At 41.8% G+C, this 16,635-nt stretch overlaps 1 protein-coding gene across 1 annotated transcript in view; it reads right to left on the minus strand.

Annotated features, from left to right (window-relative positions):
• Window positions 1-16,635, minus strand: part of KIF26B (kinesin family member 26B) — a 905,724-nt gene that overhangs the window by 16,595 nt on the left and 872,494 nt on the right. Inside the window, 1 exon segment of the mRNA XM_029593952.1 lies at window positions 3,737-3,939. Within this exon segment, the coding sequence (XP_029449812.1) occupies window positions 3,737-3,939 (203 nt within the window).

Here is a 16,635-nt window from a genome sequence, read left to right on the forward strand (position 1 = left end):
CCAGGCCTTTGTTCTTCCATGGCCTCTGAGATTTGTGTCGAATTCTCGACCTCTCCATGGGGGCTAAGGGAGTCTTTTAAGGATACATTTAATTTCCCAGTACTTACAAATGGAGGCGCCGGTTTCTCTGGGGCACCGGGGGTTAATGATGTTTCACTGGCCAAGTGGGCCATCTCTTGCTCCTGAGTTGATCCACTAGCGGCCCCATCCGGTGTTGTTGTGGGAAAATTTTGAAAGCAGTCTGCTATGGTTGGCTGAAACTTTTTAACCGGAGTTGAAGTTGAAGAAAATTCCCTTAATTTTGCTTTCCTCTTAGTATGAGGCATAGCAATCAGCCCTGTAATTTTTAGAAATAACTCGAACTACAATTTTTTCTAGCAGAAATGCTTCAAATTCTAGACAAGTTTAAAATACTTAACTTATTGTTCTCTAAGGCCGCAAAAAGTTAAGAATCCGTTCCACTCCGGGCTAAGCCGGGCAAAGCCGCGCGCCCCATGGCCGCGTGCAGCTTAGCCGTCGCGCCGGCGGCATCGCGCCGGAGTAGGCTTGATTTTATTTCCTACCCGGCACCTCCTCCTCAGACGTCACCGACATGCAGGAACCCGGAAACAGGCAGGTAGTCGGGGCCTCTCACCAGCGGGACCCTCAGAGGAATGTAGCGGCGGCGTCGCACCGGAGTAGGCTTGATTTTATTGCCTACCCGGCACCTCCTCCTCAGACGTCACCGACACGCAGGAACCCGGAAACAGGCAGGTAGACGGGGCCTCTCACCAGCGGGACCCTCAGAGGAATGTAGCGGCGGCGTCGCGCCGGAGTAGGCTTGATTTTATTGCCTACCCGGCACCTCCTCCTCAGACTTCACTGACACGCAGGAACCTGGAAACAGGCAGGTAGACGGGGCCTCTCACCGGCGGGACCCTCAGAGGAATGTAGCGGCCTCTCTTGTGAAGATTTGATGACCTTCAGAGTGAGGAAACTCACACAAAGATGTGATTTGTGCAATGTTCTTTCAACCTAGCTTGATGGACTCTCTACCTGGGTTACATCAAGCTAGGTTGAGAGAACATTGTGCGATAAAGCCAGCCCACTTGGCCACAAATCCCACCCCAAACTCCTCCCCTTTTTCTAATTTGCATCGCACTATGTGTTATGGCGTTTTCACATGCGTTGAAGGCGTTTTTTTCATGCGAAAATGCCATATAGTGCTTTGATAAATGACCCCCTTAGAATGCCACCAAGAAAAGATAATATTCTATACCCAAACAAATTCAGATTCAGAAAAGATCGCGCAACTGAAACCCTGCTCATTTCCTTAACTGACCCTATAGTACACGGGTTTGACAACGATGAATCCTATATCCTGGTACTTATTGATCTAATAACAGCCTTTGACACAGTAGACCATACCCTTCTATGCCACCAGTTGAGATAAAATGGATTAGACAGACATTTTTTCAAATAGTTCTCTTCATTCTTAGCAGATAGATCATTCCAAGTCAAACTGGGCAATCATACATCTGACACTTCCCCCTGTGTTCAGCACTCTCGGCAACACTATTCAAAATTTATATGTTATCTCTATGTTCTCTAATAGCAGAACTAGGAATCAACTACTTCCTATATGCGGATGACATACAATTCTATATCCTATTCAACAAATTACTTGAAAAAGCTATATCAACTCTGTCAACATCCATGAAGGCAATACAACAAAAACTCTCCCAACCGAAACTAACACTAAACACAAAAAAATTTGAAATTGGTTAAGAAGAAATACAATGATAATCAAACTACCAACCCTAGACCTTGGAAATTTTAAAATTACAACCTCAGATCAATTATGGGATCTAGGAATATAAATCGATGAGAACTTTACAATGAAAAAACATATAAGCAAATTAATTAAAACAGGATACTCCAAGCTGAGAATACTACATCAGCTGAAATCATTACTAACACAGGACTTCCGCACCATTTTACAAGCACTAATATTTCCAAACTTAGATTACTGCAACTCCCTATTACTACGCCTACCCTTGGGACTATTAAAACCTCTACAATTACTGGAACAAGGAAATTTGACCACATCACCCTTCGCTGATCGCTCTGCACAGACTTCCTGTACAATACAGAATTCATTACATAGTATTAACTCTAATTTTTTATATCACAATCAACAATAACCCACCCCAACTAGGAATGTCACTTCAACCATACATTCTACAGAGAGCCCTATGATTGCAAAACAATGGACTTCTAAAGGTGCCTACAACATGAAACACACATCTAACACAAATAAGAAAATGAATGTTCTCTTTAGTAGGCCCCAAGCTGTGGAACTCTCTTCCAGAGTCATTATGTCTGATAACAGAAAGCAAGTTTCAAACGTGAAATTTCACGGACAGAACCATTGACAATGTTAGAGAGTGAGCAATTATTATTGATTGATGTGAAGATTATCATGAAGTCAGACAGATTTTTACATGAAGGATAAAGAAATGGAAATACTGATTACTATCCTCTATAACAACACCCGTGTTACCTGGTATTCGATGTTGAGGAATTGATCTAGAATATGTATATGATATAATGTTGATCTAGAATGTTTGACCTAAAATAAGTATGAATATATGCCCTTAGAATATGTAATATGAACTAGAACATGTAGTTGCAGCGTTAACCTAGAACTTGAATGCTGAATGCTGACCCAGTATGTGAATGTTGACCCAGAATTTGAATACTGACTTTGTAAATCATTGTGATCTACTACTGGAACGACAGTATATAAAATGACTCAATAAATAAATAAAATACACATGTAATTTTACATGGTGAAGGGAAATATTTCTGGGGGCATGGTTAGGGAGGAGTTTGCAAGTAAATACTTACTTTTGAATTTTCAAAAGTACCCGTGTATTTTTAGGTGGAAAAAGGAGGTGCAGATTTGTGTGGATCTTTTTGGGGTGGCAATTTGGCAAAGTCTGCAAGCAAATATTACCTGTGAATTTTGCACTTCTGTAAGCAGTTTGCAAAATGTCTTCTATGAGGACAGTTTTCAAAACCATTTACGTGGGTAAATAGCGATTTACTCTCGTAAACTGGCTATCTGAAAATTGCCCTCCTCCCATGAGGCTAACAGTATATGCATACTTTTAACTGCATTGACAGGAGGCATTCCTGGGGACATATTTAAATTGGGGGAGGAAATGTACATATGCAAATTGCATTTTCAACTCTATGGAGGTAATTTTCCAAAAGGTTTAACGTGTGCAAATGGGCTTCTGAAAATTGCTACTTTTAAGCACGCAACATTTGAAAATTCACTTCATAGGGCTGAATTTTCTAAAGGTTTTACCCGTGTAGATGGGCTTTTGAAAATTGCTATGATATATGCTACTTTTATGCGCGTAAACAATTCCTTTGAAAATTCACTCCTCAGTGCATACTTTTGCAGCAAAACAGTACCTGCACAAAAAGCAGATATAAATGTTCATGGGTTTTTGTACCTGGCAAGTTTCAAACTGAAAGTATGCATGGACTTTTGCTTTGAAAATCACTGCAAAGTTAAAAGGTTGAAAGTACTTGCAGCGTTTATCCCAATACAACCAGTTTGTAAATTGTCCCCAGGCTCAAAGTGCACAGCTGCATGCATACTACATATTGTTCTTTTCTTTCAAATGTTTTCACTTTCTTACTGACAGTAGAAATAGAAGCAGGTCCCTTTCCATGCTCTCACCTTGCTGTCTCCACCTCGCCTCCGCTGGAGCCTCTCCACATCGTCTATCTCGTACACTTTGATTTCAAAGGGCTCGCCCATGCCTCTTTGAGCACTTCTCAGTGGGCCATCCACCCAGCGGACTCCTGGACTGTTGATGGGTTTTCTTACCGGAGAGGTGGAATCAAGTGATAACGCCGGGATGAGCCTCCGTCGCTGAGAACCTAAGAAAATACATGGATTTATTCATTCCGTGAGAAAGATATTAAAAATACAATATCAATACTAAGGGGTCAATATTCAAAGAGTCTAGCCACCTAACGTTGGGGTTAAGTGACTACCCTTAGGGATCAGACAAGAAGAAAATGATCTGTCATTTAGAAAGTTAAAGCTTGTATCTTCCCTAAATTATGATCAGGTTATGTACTTCTGGCCCTGTGGATGGTAGAGGTTGGGTTTTAATGAAGGGAAGGATGGATTAGTTATGGATGTAGTACCTGGACGCTGAGGGTAGTATTTGGATGCTGACGGATGTACTTGTATTCCGTGTTTCTGGTTGCCTTTGGTAACTGGGTGCAGGACTGATATGAATGGGTACGATGGATATAATGTTCGGAAAGGTTTTGATGCGGAGTGTAGTATTTGGACATGCCTAATACTGAGAGTGGTGACATTTATGGCAGTCAAAGAGTGGTATGTTTTAACTTTTATACCCGATTCAGGCTATTAGTGGCAAAACTAGTAATCTCATTAACCTTTGTTTGCCCTTTGCCACTGTGTTGTGGTTTATATTTTATGTAGTATATTTGTCATGATTGCATATTGTTTGTATTTTGCTTTTTATTTTCTATACCGTTTGGGGTGTCTCTTTACAGAGCAGGGAAAGTAGTATATAAATATTTTAAATTAAACAAATAAATAAATAAATATCAACCCTCCTTGAAAACCGATTGGGGCTGAGTGGCTAAAATGTGGGCAGCCCCAGAGTCATTCTCAGAGTCTGGGGAACTTGCATCAACTAGAGTTGATTTTCAGTGCCAGGTGGCTCAGTTTAGCCTCCTAACCAGAGTGCAAAAAAGGCAGTTGTAAACCTAGGCAGTCAGATGTAGCGGCTTTCCTAACCCTGGCCACCTAAAATTTAGCTGGCTAGGTAGGATGCTCAGTTGTGACTAAAAAATCACTCCATCATTAATGTAAAATAAAAACTGAGCCTCATTACTGGAATGATATACTGCAAGTGTAGAGAGAGAAAGCAGAACATCACCACCATGCTTCAATTATACATAACCCAAGTCAGTCTGGATTAAATCCAAAACCCATCTCACCCGGATGAAGGGAAGCTAAACTGGGTCAGATTTAAATCATAATATAGTCCAAACTATTCAGAGCATGATTCATCTACATTTATCTAGTCCAGATCTTTGTGATGGCTATGGCTTTGGTTAAATTTATTTTTATGCCACCCATATCTAGTGCGGCTCACAACTATCATGCAAAATAAGAACAAGTATTAATAAAATATGGTTAAAATGAAAAGCATAACACAAACACAACCCAACCAATAAAATCCTAAATAAAATCTAAGATACAAATGTAATCGTCATACCTAAAATGAATAGAGCCTTTGCAACATTACATTACAGGATAAAACAGATAATGCAAGATGGGGAAATGATTAAAAAAAACAACATCATTAGATCAATTATGAAGAGAAAATAGGAAACTAAAATTACTTCTAATAATAGGTTTGCTCAAAGAGTAAAGTTTTTAATTGTTTCTTAAATGTTTTAAGACAGATCCCAGATCTCAACCCCTCCGGTACAGCTGTTCCAAAGATCCGGGCCCGCCACTGAGAATGCAGATTTCCGGATTTCGCATAAGTGAACCTTCTTGAAGGACGCACTTCAAGCAGAACTTTCTGGGATGAGTGCAAGGATATAGAGGGGCAATAGGGCTTAATCCTAGCTACAATCCATGAAGTTACTGGGCGAACTCTTAAGTTATATACTAGCCAAGCCATTTTAAATTTAATTCTGGTTCGGATGCAGATTTTTATAAATTTGATGACGCTCTCAATGCACTAGCTACAAATACTTTGTGAATTTTTATATTAAATCCACATCAGTCTGGCTAGTTCCTTTATAAAACAAGCAAACCTGGAGTCAGCTTCATACCAGGGTCAAACTAACTAGTAATATCCAAGTAAATCAGATTTAGATGATGGCTGATTTGGCTGTTTGGAGAACATTTAATTATATGTTAACACATTACTCCTTTTGTTGATGCAAAAACATAGGTTTGAGATCTTTTCTACCAAATTGATTAAATGTAAAATATTCCTAGTAATGTGCTTAAAGGATAATTAGTACAATTTTGCTATCAAAAATGTCTGAAAACCAGAAGATTCATTATTCTCATACTGATATAAATCCAGAAACCAGCACGAGTATCTCAAAGAAGATAAATCATCAAGCAGGCATAGGATGAGTTAACAGGACAGAGAAGTATATTATTAAGCAGTTAAACCTACTATAAGAACCTAAGATATGCCATGCTGAGTCAGACTAATGTTCCATTGACCTCAGAATACAGTCTCCGATAGTGGCCAATCAGAGTCACAAGCACCCGGAAGATATCAAAGAGTAGATCCATTTCTTGTTGCTCACTTCCAGGGTTAGGTGGTGGCTTTCCCAAATCAGCTTTGTTAATAATGGTTTATGGATTTTTTTTCCTCCAGGAACTTGTCCAAACTCCTTTAAAACGTCGCTAGGCTAATCACCTTGACCATGTCCTCCAGCAGCAAATTTCACAACTTGATTGTGTGTTGAGTGAATAAATTAATTCTCCAATTTGTTTTAAATTTGCTCCCTGCTAGTTTCATAGAGAGTCCTGCATTCTTAGTACTATTTAAAAGGGTAAATAATTGTCTCATATTTAAATGTTCTCCCCAGAGTCGGTTCTTCCATTAGGCATTCTAGATGATTGCCTAGAGCACAGCAATTTTGCGGGCTCCACCAGGGGGCTTCTATGCATGAGCACATAGGGCTCTGCTGGATGACTATTGACCAGTGCCCGAATCTCAGGCAGCTTAGAAGCAGCTGCAGAGAATGGGAGGGAGGAAGGAGAGCCTGGAGCAAACACAGTAGAAAGCAGATCAAGGAGGAGCCAGTCTACTCCTTAATCCAGTATGTGCATACTCTCCCTTTGAACTGTGTGCATTTTTAGATTCCTTTAGGATGGGCAGTTTTCAAAAAGCCCTTTTATCCAGCTAAATTGAAACTGACCCATGTAAATGGCTGTTGAAAATTGTCCTACCTGTGTCCAGTAATGTTTTTGACAGGATTGTCCTGAGAGGTATTATGTTGGGGCCATCGTGATTCTTGAGTTTAATTATCAAAATTGCAGAAAAGCGGGTGCCTAAGGGTCTGAAAGGTAATGATTGGGATGGGGTGGAGGCAGAAGGCTGAAAGTTTGCCTAGGGTGCCTAATATTCTTGCCCCAGCGCTGATTTTATAAACTCCTATCATATCTCCTGTCAATCACCTCATCTTCAAGATGAAGAGTGCTCACCTGTTTAACCTAGCTTCATAAGGAAGCCTTTCCATCCCATTTACTATATTTTTCCCTTCTCCTTCCTTTGCTAAATCCGCTTTATCTTTCTTGCGATGGGACAACCAGCCCTGCACATGGTATTCAAGGTGTGGATGCAACCATAGATTGATGGAGAGGCATTATGATGGTCTCTGTTTTATTTTTCATTCATTTCCAAATCATTCCTAACATTCTCTTTGATTTTTTGACTGCTACTGCATATTGAGCTGAGGATCTCAATGTATTGCCTACAGCAACTCCAAGATTCTTTCTTGGTGGTGACTCCTAATATAAAACTCAGCATTATGTACCTATAGTTAGGATTATTCTCTTTATATGCACTGCTAAGTTTTATCTGCTATTCAGATGCCCAGTAGTCCTGTCTTGCAAGGTCCCTTTGTAGTTCTCACAATTCACTCAGGGGCGGATTTTCAGAGCCCTGCTCGCCGGGAAGCCTATTTTACATAGGCCTCCCGGCGCGCGCAGAGCCCCGGGACTCGCGTAAGTCCCGGGGTTCTCCGAGGGGGGCGTTTCGGGGGCGTGTCGGCAGCGTTTTGGGGCGGGTACGGGGGCGTGGCTACAGCCCGGGGCGGTCCGGGGGCGTGGCCGCGCCCTCCGTACCCACCCCCAGGTCGCGGCCCGGCGTGCAGGAGACCCGCTGGCGCACGGGGATTTACGCCTCCCTCTGGGAGGCGTAAATCCCCCGACAAAGGTAAGGGGGGTGTTTAGACAGGGCCGGGCGGGTGGGTTAGGTAGGGGAAGGGAGGGGAAGGTGAGGGGAGGGCAAAGGAAAGTTCCCTCCGAGGCCGCTCCGATTTCGGAGCGGCCTTGGAGGGAACGGGGGTAGGCTGCGCGGCTCGGTGCGCGCAGGCTATACAAAATCTATAGCCTTGCGCGCGCCGATCCAGGATTTTAGCAGATACGCGCGGCTCCGCACGTATCTACTAAAATCCAGCGTACTTTTGTTTGCGCCTGGAGCGCAAACAAAAGTAGGCTATTTGCGCGCCTTTTAAAATCCGCCCCTCATGTTTTAACAACTTTGAAAAATGTTGTTTCATCTGCAAATTTCATCATCTCATTTGTTGTGCCCTTTTCCAGATAATTTATGAATATGTTAATCAGCTACACCAACACAGATCCCTGGGGCACTCCACTATTTACTTTTCTCTATTTGAAAAACTGACCATTCCAGCCAGAAAAAAGATTCGTATATGAGTTACAATGAACTGAACTAAGTGGACAAGGAAAACGACGGATTGAAGATATTAACATCCCCTGAGGAAAGACCTTGGTGGTTTGAAACGAGGCCCCGTTGGGAGGACGGTAACAATTTAAATTCACGTTGGCTTTGAAAGTTGCAGCATTGACATAAAATTAGAGAACAACTGAAGCCAACAGCAGTGCTTGAATTCATAGATTGAATATTTAAAAAAAAAAAAAAAATTAGTTCATGAAATTGAATGGAAGAGTATATATATTTTTTTTTATTAGAACTTGACGCTTTTTTGATATTTTGGCACGCTCTCTATATGTAAAAAGCAGTTGGAGGTGGATTGTTAATGATTAAAAAATTAACATACCATTACTGTAGGGTAATGTGAATAAAAAACATATGAAATTTTCCACTCCATCCAAAAAAAAAATGTTTTTTAAAATTATTTTTGTTTTGTTTTTATATATTGAACATAAATGACTAGATTGATTAATACAGCACAGTATGTGCTTTCTTTAGTCATAAAACTAAATTAAGTAAAGTATAGATAAGTGAGGTGATATATTAGAGTTGCTTGAGTTTCTTTTTTGATCCCTCAACAGTGAAATATTTGTGTTTTAGTTTGGTTTAAATCTTCATTGTGACATACATTCTAACTCTCCAATCTTATTTTTTAGACTTTTGGTATTCACATACAGATAATTAAGAGTATGCTTTTTTATTTTTATTCACAACTTATTAGCAGTTGATATTGGTAATTTGGAATCCTTCATATTTGTCTGCTCTTTAAATGTTAGCACCAGTAGCAGAGTTATAAGTTCACCCTTCCCCAAAATGTTCTCCAGTCCTGATCAATGTAAATCCCTCTTCTTTGCACCATTGTTCCATCTATGCATTGAGACTCACAAACTCAGCCTGTTTTTGAGATCCTGTGCATGGAATGGGGAGCATTTCTGAGAATGCAACCCTTCAGGTTCTGGACTTTGATTTCCTACCTAAATGCTTCCGTCCTGCACCTTCCTATGTTATGATACCCACATGTACCATGATAGTTGGTTCCTCTCCAGCACTCTCTAAAATCCTATCTAGGTGATGCGTGAGGTCTGCTAACTTTGGACCATGCAGGCAAGATAGCAAGTGATCCTCATGCCCACTAATCACGCAGCTATCTACACTCCTAATGACTGAATCACCCGCTATAACGGCAGTCCTAACTCTTCCCTCCTGGGCATATGCCCCTGGAGATATATCCTTGGTACAACAGGATAATGCATCACTTTGAGGGCAGGTCCTAGCTACAGGATCATGTCCTGCCAAACCAAGGTGATGCTCTCCTTCCATATTTATTTATTTATTTATTAAAATAATTTATATACCGGAGGTTCCTGTATAATATACATATCACCCCGGTTTACAAGGAACAGTAACTGTCACTACATTTAGCGGTTTACATAGAACATAATTGACTCTGCTCCTCCAAAGCACCACAGGAGCTGCTGGATGGGAGGTGGGACCACTCTTCTATATCCATGAATGGTCTCTGTATACCTTTCTGTCTGCCACACTAGCATCTAAATATCAGACTTGTTCTCTAACAGCCAGGAGCTCTTTGCACCCATACAACCATTCATCAATAGGTCGATAATCATACATGTAGCACTTGGTGCAAAAGACTGGATAGCCTCGATCTCACTGCTGAACTATTGTCTGCATCTTAAAGTTATTTAAAGTTGTATATGGAGTGGAAACACTTAATCCAATTTAACATACTCTAATATATTTAAAGGTCTTTAATTTTAATCTGTTTGTCAATAACCTGCAATAAGACTACAATTAATCTACTGCTGAGGTCATATTTAATTTCTTACTTATTGATGTAAATCCCTAATTGACTCTTATTATGAAAAATCTCACTGGAAAGCTTCTAGTTTGGGTAATGGTCTATATATAAAACTAAATGACTGGGCTGGGTGGGAGATGGCTGGGCAGAGGAATCAAATACCACAGATTACTTCTGCAGGAAACAGCTCTCATATTTTCCCAGAGCTAAACAAATGAGTTTTGCAAGTTCTTAAACTGAGAATAACCTCAACTATTTTTCTTAACACACTTTATAGAGATGCAGAATAACTTTAAATCTCTATTTCCCTTATCACTCTGTGCAGATGCACAGAATAAAGTTTAACCACCTATTTCTTTTGCAAGCTTTTAACATAAACCTTCTCTAGCAACCCTATACTCACAAAAAGTGTGAAAAGCGGAATATAAAAATCTAAAATAAAATAAATAAATTTAAAAAAGTCCCCCCTGCTCATCAACCAGCAGATGCAGTTCCTGCTATCAGCACACCATCCGGCCTGAAAGAAACTCAGGGGATATATTCCTCCCACTTTCACCCTTTTTTGTGTCTTCTGCATGTATATTATGGGTCTAATTTTCAAAGTCATTTCTGTGCATAAAACAAGGCTTTATGTCTGAAAATGGCTGTTTCAAAATAACCCGCACCTCAGTTTGTTTAAAAGTATGCTGGTTTTCAGCGTACTTTTTTGAGAACAGAAGAGAGGCACAACAGAGGGTGCAGCTGGGGTAGAATTGTAACTTACCCTTATATTTTTATATTTTAAAAAGGTGTCAGGGTAATTTTCAAAAGAAAATGTAAATGTTAACATTATTGTAGCAATTTTCAGAAAACTGCTACAATATATGTCAACAGGTTTTACCCATGCTGAGTGCACTTAACATGGATAAATGGGTTTTAGAAAATTGATGACATAAGTTACATTTACATTTTCCTTTGAAAATTACCTTGTATGAGCATATGTTAAACTGAACAAGTTATGCTGGGCTTGGATCAGGGGCAACTCTGTGTGAGATAATTTGTGCATGTACCCTGACAATTGTTGCAAACGCCGCCACGGGTCAGGCCTGCGAATGGCTCACACACCTTGCCCTAGATGTGGCCTAGAACACCTCCAGCCTTTAACGCGCTGCTCTGCTCTCTGTAGCAGGAAATGTCGCTGAGCCCTGACGCTGCCATTCGGCTTCAGTGGCCAGGCCATCCAGCGCTGCTGACATTCTCTTCATGTGGCTGGGAGTCGCCATCAAGGGCCACCTTCGCGGATGGGAATGCTGCCAATTCTGCCTTCTGCACGGCCCAGGCTGCTGACTTCCCTTCCTGCTACCGGTGTTCTCCAGGCACGTGCGTGCACCATTGCTTTCAATTTAAAGAACCATGTTACCTGTCTCTGGGGCCGATGCAAAATGGTGCGCTGAGCCGAGCGCACTCTTAACGTGCAGTTGGACGTGGGTAAAATAGGGGTTAATCAATCCCCTAATGCATAAGAAATTGCCATGCTGGGTCAGACCAAGGGTCCATCAAGCCCAGCATCCTGTTTCTAACAGAGGCCAAACCAGGCCACAAAAGCCTGGCAATTACCCAAAAACTAAGAAGATCCCATGTCACTGATGCAATTAATAGCCGTGGCTATTCCCTAAGTAAATTTGATTAATAGCCGTTAATGGACTTCTCCTCCAAGAACTTATCCAAACCTTTTTTGAACCCAGCTACACTAACTGCACTAACCACATCCTCTGGCAACAAATTCCAGAGCTTTATTGTACGTTGAGTGAAAAAGAATTTTCTCCGATTAATCTTAAATGTGCTACTTGCTAACTTCATGGAATGCCCCCTAGGGGCAAGTTGAATAGGGATTAGCACCTATTCAACGTGCGTCTAACGCGGAATGAATGCAATAGCACTCTTCACATGTAAATGCATGTGAATGAGGCTATTAGGCATTCATTCCCGATGTAAAAAGAAAAATGTGCACCTACATGGACTAGGTCACCGAAAACCAATGCCGAGTTTATCATCGTCGGTTTTCGTGGCTGTATGCTGCTAAGGAAAACCGACACTGATAAACCCGGCGGCGGTTCTCGTGACCGCTGTACGGCAGTAAGTGAAACCGACGCCGATAAACTCGGCATTGGTTTTCTAGCCTCTAGCCCTTTTAATGGATTTGTTTTTTTTGGGTTTTTTTTTTGTTGCTGTATATATGTTTCTCACCAAGCATGTAACAGCAAAGAACAGGGCAGCGGGTCTCCTTTTTCTCTTTCTGCGGTTGTTTGAAATTACCCAGGATGTCTCCTTTCATTTTGTTCAAAGAAAAGAGCAAGTGCAAGCAGAGCTGACGAGGTGTAAATGGTTAAGCGCCATCTCCTGCGGGGGCTGTGCCTTTGGGTAGGCGCTAATTTCTTAAAGTAAAATGTGCGGCTTAGCTGCACATTTTACTTTCTGTATCGCGCAGGCATACCTAATAGGGCCATCAACATGCATTTGCATGTTGAGGGCGCTATTAGGTGCCACGGGTTGGACGCGCGTTTTCCGCCCCTTATTGAATAAGGGATAAGGGAAAACGCGCGTCCAAGGGCAGGTTAACAGTGCACTCCGTCAGAGCTCACTGTACTGTATCGGCCTGACAGTCTGCTAGTGTCTCAAAGTCGACAGAAAAGAGTTCTGCACACCCAACAAAAGAACTGGTGAACTCAAAGAAGCTTTGGAATCTCAGGTGCTTGTTTGGCCTTAAACCTCAGAATGCCTACTACGTTCTTAGGATACATTAGCAGTATCAATAATGGAAAAGACCTTTGTCTCTGGTAACCTATTACTTGGAAATACATTTTCTTGTGTAAATGAAGGCAGATTTATTTTGGTACATGTTCAAGTATGTTGGTGCTTCTCTTCTGCTACTTGATCCTCCTCTTTTTTCTGTCATTCCTTCACTCTCCTCCACATTACCCCCCATCCTGCTGGGGCAAGGGATGCCCATATCCTTAGTAGTGCTCTGTGCAAGCTACAGTATATTTTTGTGTTAGGGGAAGAGTGTGTGGGAGACCTTACTGGCTAAAGTCATTCACCCAGGGAGGGAGGCTCTCTGGTGTTGAAACTAGCCAGAGGATGGGGGACTGGGACACCCATAAAAACTGCTGTTCAGATTGAAGCCTCAGAGTGCCTGCAGTGCCCTTTGGCCAGACCAACCACAGCAAGGACAGCAATGCCCATGCCAATCGTGCCAATTCCTTGGAGACTGTTTACACACCACTATGAAATCTCTGTGCTTTATATATTGCGAAGCATGGAACAATGCTTGAAAAGCCTCTATGAAGCAGAAGTGCTTTGCTTGAGCATTCAAATTTGTGGTATGAACATATTTGAATGTGCATAAGAATTCCAGGAAAAAAAAGAGTGTTGACTGTTTTGGAAGACAAGTTGCCAAATGTATTCATCCACCAGGGTCTATGAGTAAAGTTTTGAAGTGTAATCTGTACATGTTGAACTCTAATAACATGTGGCACATTTAAAACTAATCGGAGAAAGTTCTTTTTTACTCAATGCACAATTAAACTCTGGAATTTGTTGCCAGGGGATGTGGTTAGTGCAGTTAGTATAGCTGTGTTTAAAAAAGGATTGGATAAGTTCTTGGAGGAGAAGTCCATTACCTGCTATTAAGTTCACTTAGAGAATAGCCACTGCCATTAGCAATGGTAACATGGGATAGACTTAGTTTTTGGGTACTTGCCAGGTTCTTATGGCCTGGATTGGCCACTGTTGGAAACAGGATGCTGGGCTTGATGGACCCTTGGTCTGACCCAGTATAGCATATTCTTATGTTCTCATGTTCTTTAACAGCATTGGTAGCAAATTAACTCCTGGTCTGAGGCAGGTGTTAAACTGCAGGTCATTTATGAGTTCTCAGAAAAGAATGTTTAGGGAGAGTTATACTTTGCTATTAACCATGCTCACAGTAAAATCTTTTTTGAATATGACATTTCTTGATTTGCACTCCTGAATACATTAACGTTAGTGTGCTCATGCTAATGTCTTTCTGGAACACTTGAACCTGCATGATACAGCTTTCCTGCAGAGCATACCATTTTTTGCATGCACAAGAGGGCCTTAATGATCACAGTAAAGCTTATTTCATAAACCCCATATAGGCACTGAGCACCTAAATAAGGTGCCTTCATTTAGGTTTTCCTAATCCTTGTACCTCAAGACACCTCAAGTTAAGGTTCCTAAAATTAAACTTAGACACCTCGATTCAGCCATTTAATGTGTCTTAATTAAGGTGACTTAATTAGATGAATATAGTCACCTTAATTAGGCTCCTAATTAATGAGCTTTAAATCAGGCACTGAGCTCTCGTTTGAAAATTGGGCCCAATGATTACAATTATACATCATGCACCTTCATTATGGATAGCCTAAAAGCCAGACTGACTAGAGTGCTCCTGAAGTCTGGGTTAAGAACCACTACTTTAGGGTTTCCAATTGGCTCTGTTTTATTCAGGAGTGTGCTAGTCTATTTTTATCTCACTGGGTGCATGAACTTGAAGTTCTGATTTCCTAACAAAAGTAGGATTACAAACCCTTGCTTGCAGTGGCATAAAGCCAGGACTGGATCAGTCTGTCCTGAAAAAATGGAGTTAGCTGGCAACTCTAGACTAGACGAGTTCTTAGGTTATTGCCTCACCCAATGGCAGACCTTTGCACAGTCAAATATGTCTGTGATGGGCACAAATGTCTGTCAGAGTAAATGTTCCATGCCTCCATAAAGGGCTAGTAACCTCCGCAGCCCCACTGCAGCTTCCCAGACTGTAACTCCTAGGGTCACGGGTTCAAAACCCTGTCAGAATGCACCCCCACCCCCTTAGAATGGTTGGACTACAGCTACCCTAAATGGCCCTAGGATCCTTACACCAAACATAAGAGTAGGCATTTATTTATTTATTTGAAAGTATTTATTTCCCACACCCTTCAAAGTTCAGGGCGAGGCACATAAATAACAGATAATTTAAACAAACATTACACGACTTCATAAAAACATAAAATGCTGCTGTAAATATAGTGGATCTCACCTACCTGAAGTAATATAAACTGTGTAAGACAAGAATCAGTGACATACTGCTGTAGGAGAATCAGGAAGAGGCTATGTGGAAACCCCTTGTTGATGTCTTTGTTATAATGGACTAATTTTGTACCCACACAGATAACTGATGGCTACGCAAAGAGCTATGATGCTACTATCATTTAGATGGAAACACATTGCTAAAACACGGTAGGGAAGGCCTCTTGAAATAGGGCTTTTTAAAAACTATTTTAAATCTTTTAAGGAATGTATGGGAAGAGGTAGAGAATTCCAAAATACTGGCCCAGCTATGGAGGGGACGGAACGTATATCAGGTTTTGGTTAGAGGAGCAAAGGGTCCTTGCAGGGATGTAATGCCAGATTTTGCCAGGCTGGAATTTTGAACAGGATGAAATCTGGCTGGCCTGGAATCAGAAGCAAAGTCAGGAGGAGCTGCAGTCTCTGGGCAAGTTTAGAAGCAGCTACCCTAGGGTTACCTGTTTCCCCCTCTAAAAGGGTGGAATCTAGAGTCTCTTGGTATGGACTTTCTGGTGCTGAATCTGGAAACTCTTGGAAAGGATTCTCCAGGGCAGAGCCTGAAAATTGTGGAAGCAATCGGGTCGTACACTCTGGTGTCTCTAGTTTGCCTGTTCCAGAGTCTCCTGTTCCAGCGTCTCCTATTCCAACGTCTCTTATTCCTTCGTCTCTCCATCCCTGGTAGTACCTTTTGGACTGATCTCATGGTACTGACCTTTGCTTGCTCCTGACCTTGTCTGACTGCTGCCTGGATCTGACCTCTGCCTGTTCACCGACTTCATCTGACTGCTGCCTGGAACCAACCTCTGCCTGACCACTGACTACTTCTGATCATTGCCTGGAACCGACCTCTGCCTGTCCACTGACTACTCCTGATCGCTGCCTGGAACTTGACCTCTGCCTGACCTGACTACTCCCGGATTGACTACAGGTACTGACCCCTGCTTCGGCTGACTATTCTGGACTGATATTCTGGCCTTGATCCTCGCTATCCACTCGGACTCTCTGTTCTGGCCTCCTGTGACCTCTGGACATTCTTGTTTGGACATTGACCGCACAACCCTTGTTCATGGTGGGCACTCCCCTGCGCTTCCTCTTTAGGAAACCCTGCAAGACCCACCTAAGACCAGGCGGCCCGGATACCCAAGGGCTCAACCGGCAGAAACCCCGGGT

The sequence above is a fragment of the Rhinatrema bivittatum genome, chromosome 3, assembly GCF_901001135.1.
Source record: "Rhinatrema bivittatum chromosome 3, aRhiBiv1.1, whole genome shotgun sequence".
NCBI classification, from domain to species: domain Eukaryota; kingdom Metazoa; phylum Chordata; class Amphibia; order Gymnophiona; family Rhinatrematidae; genus Rhinatrema; species Rhinatrema bivittatum.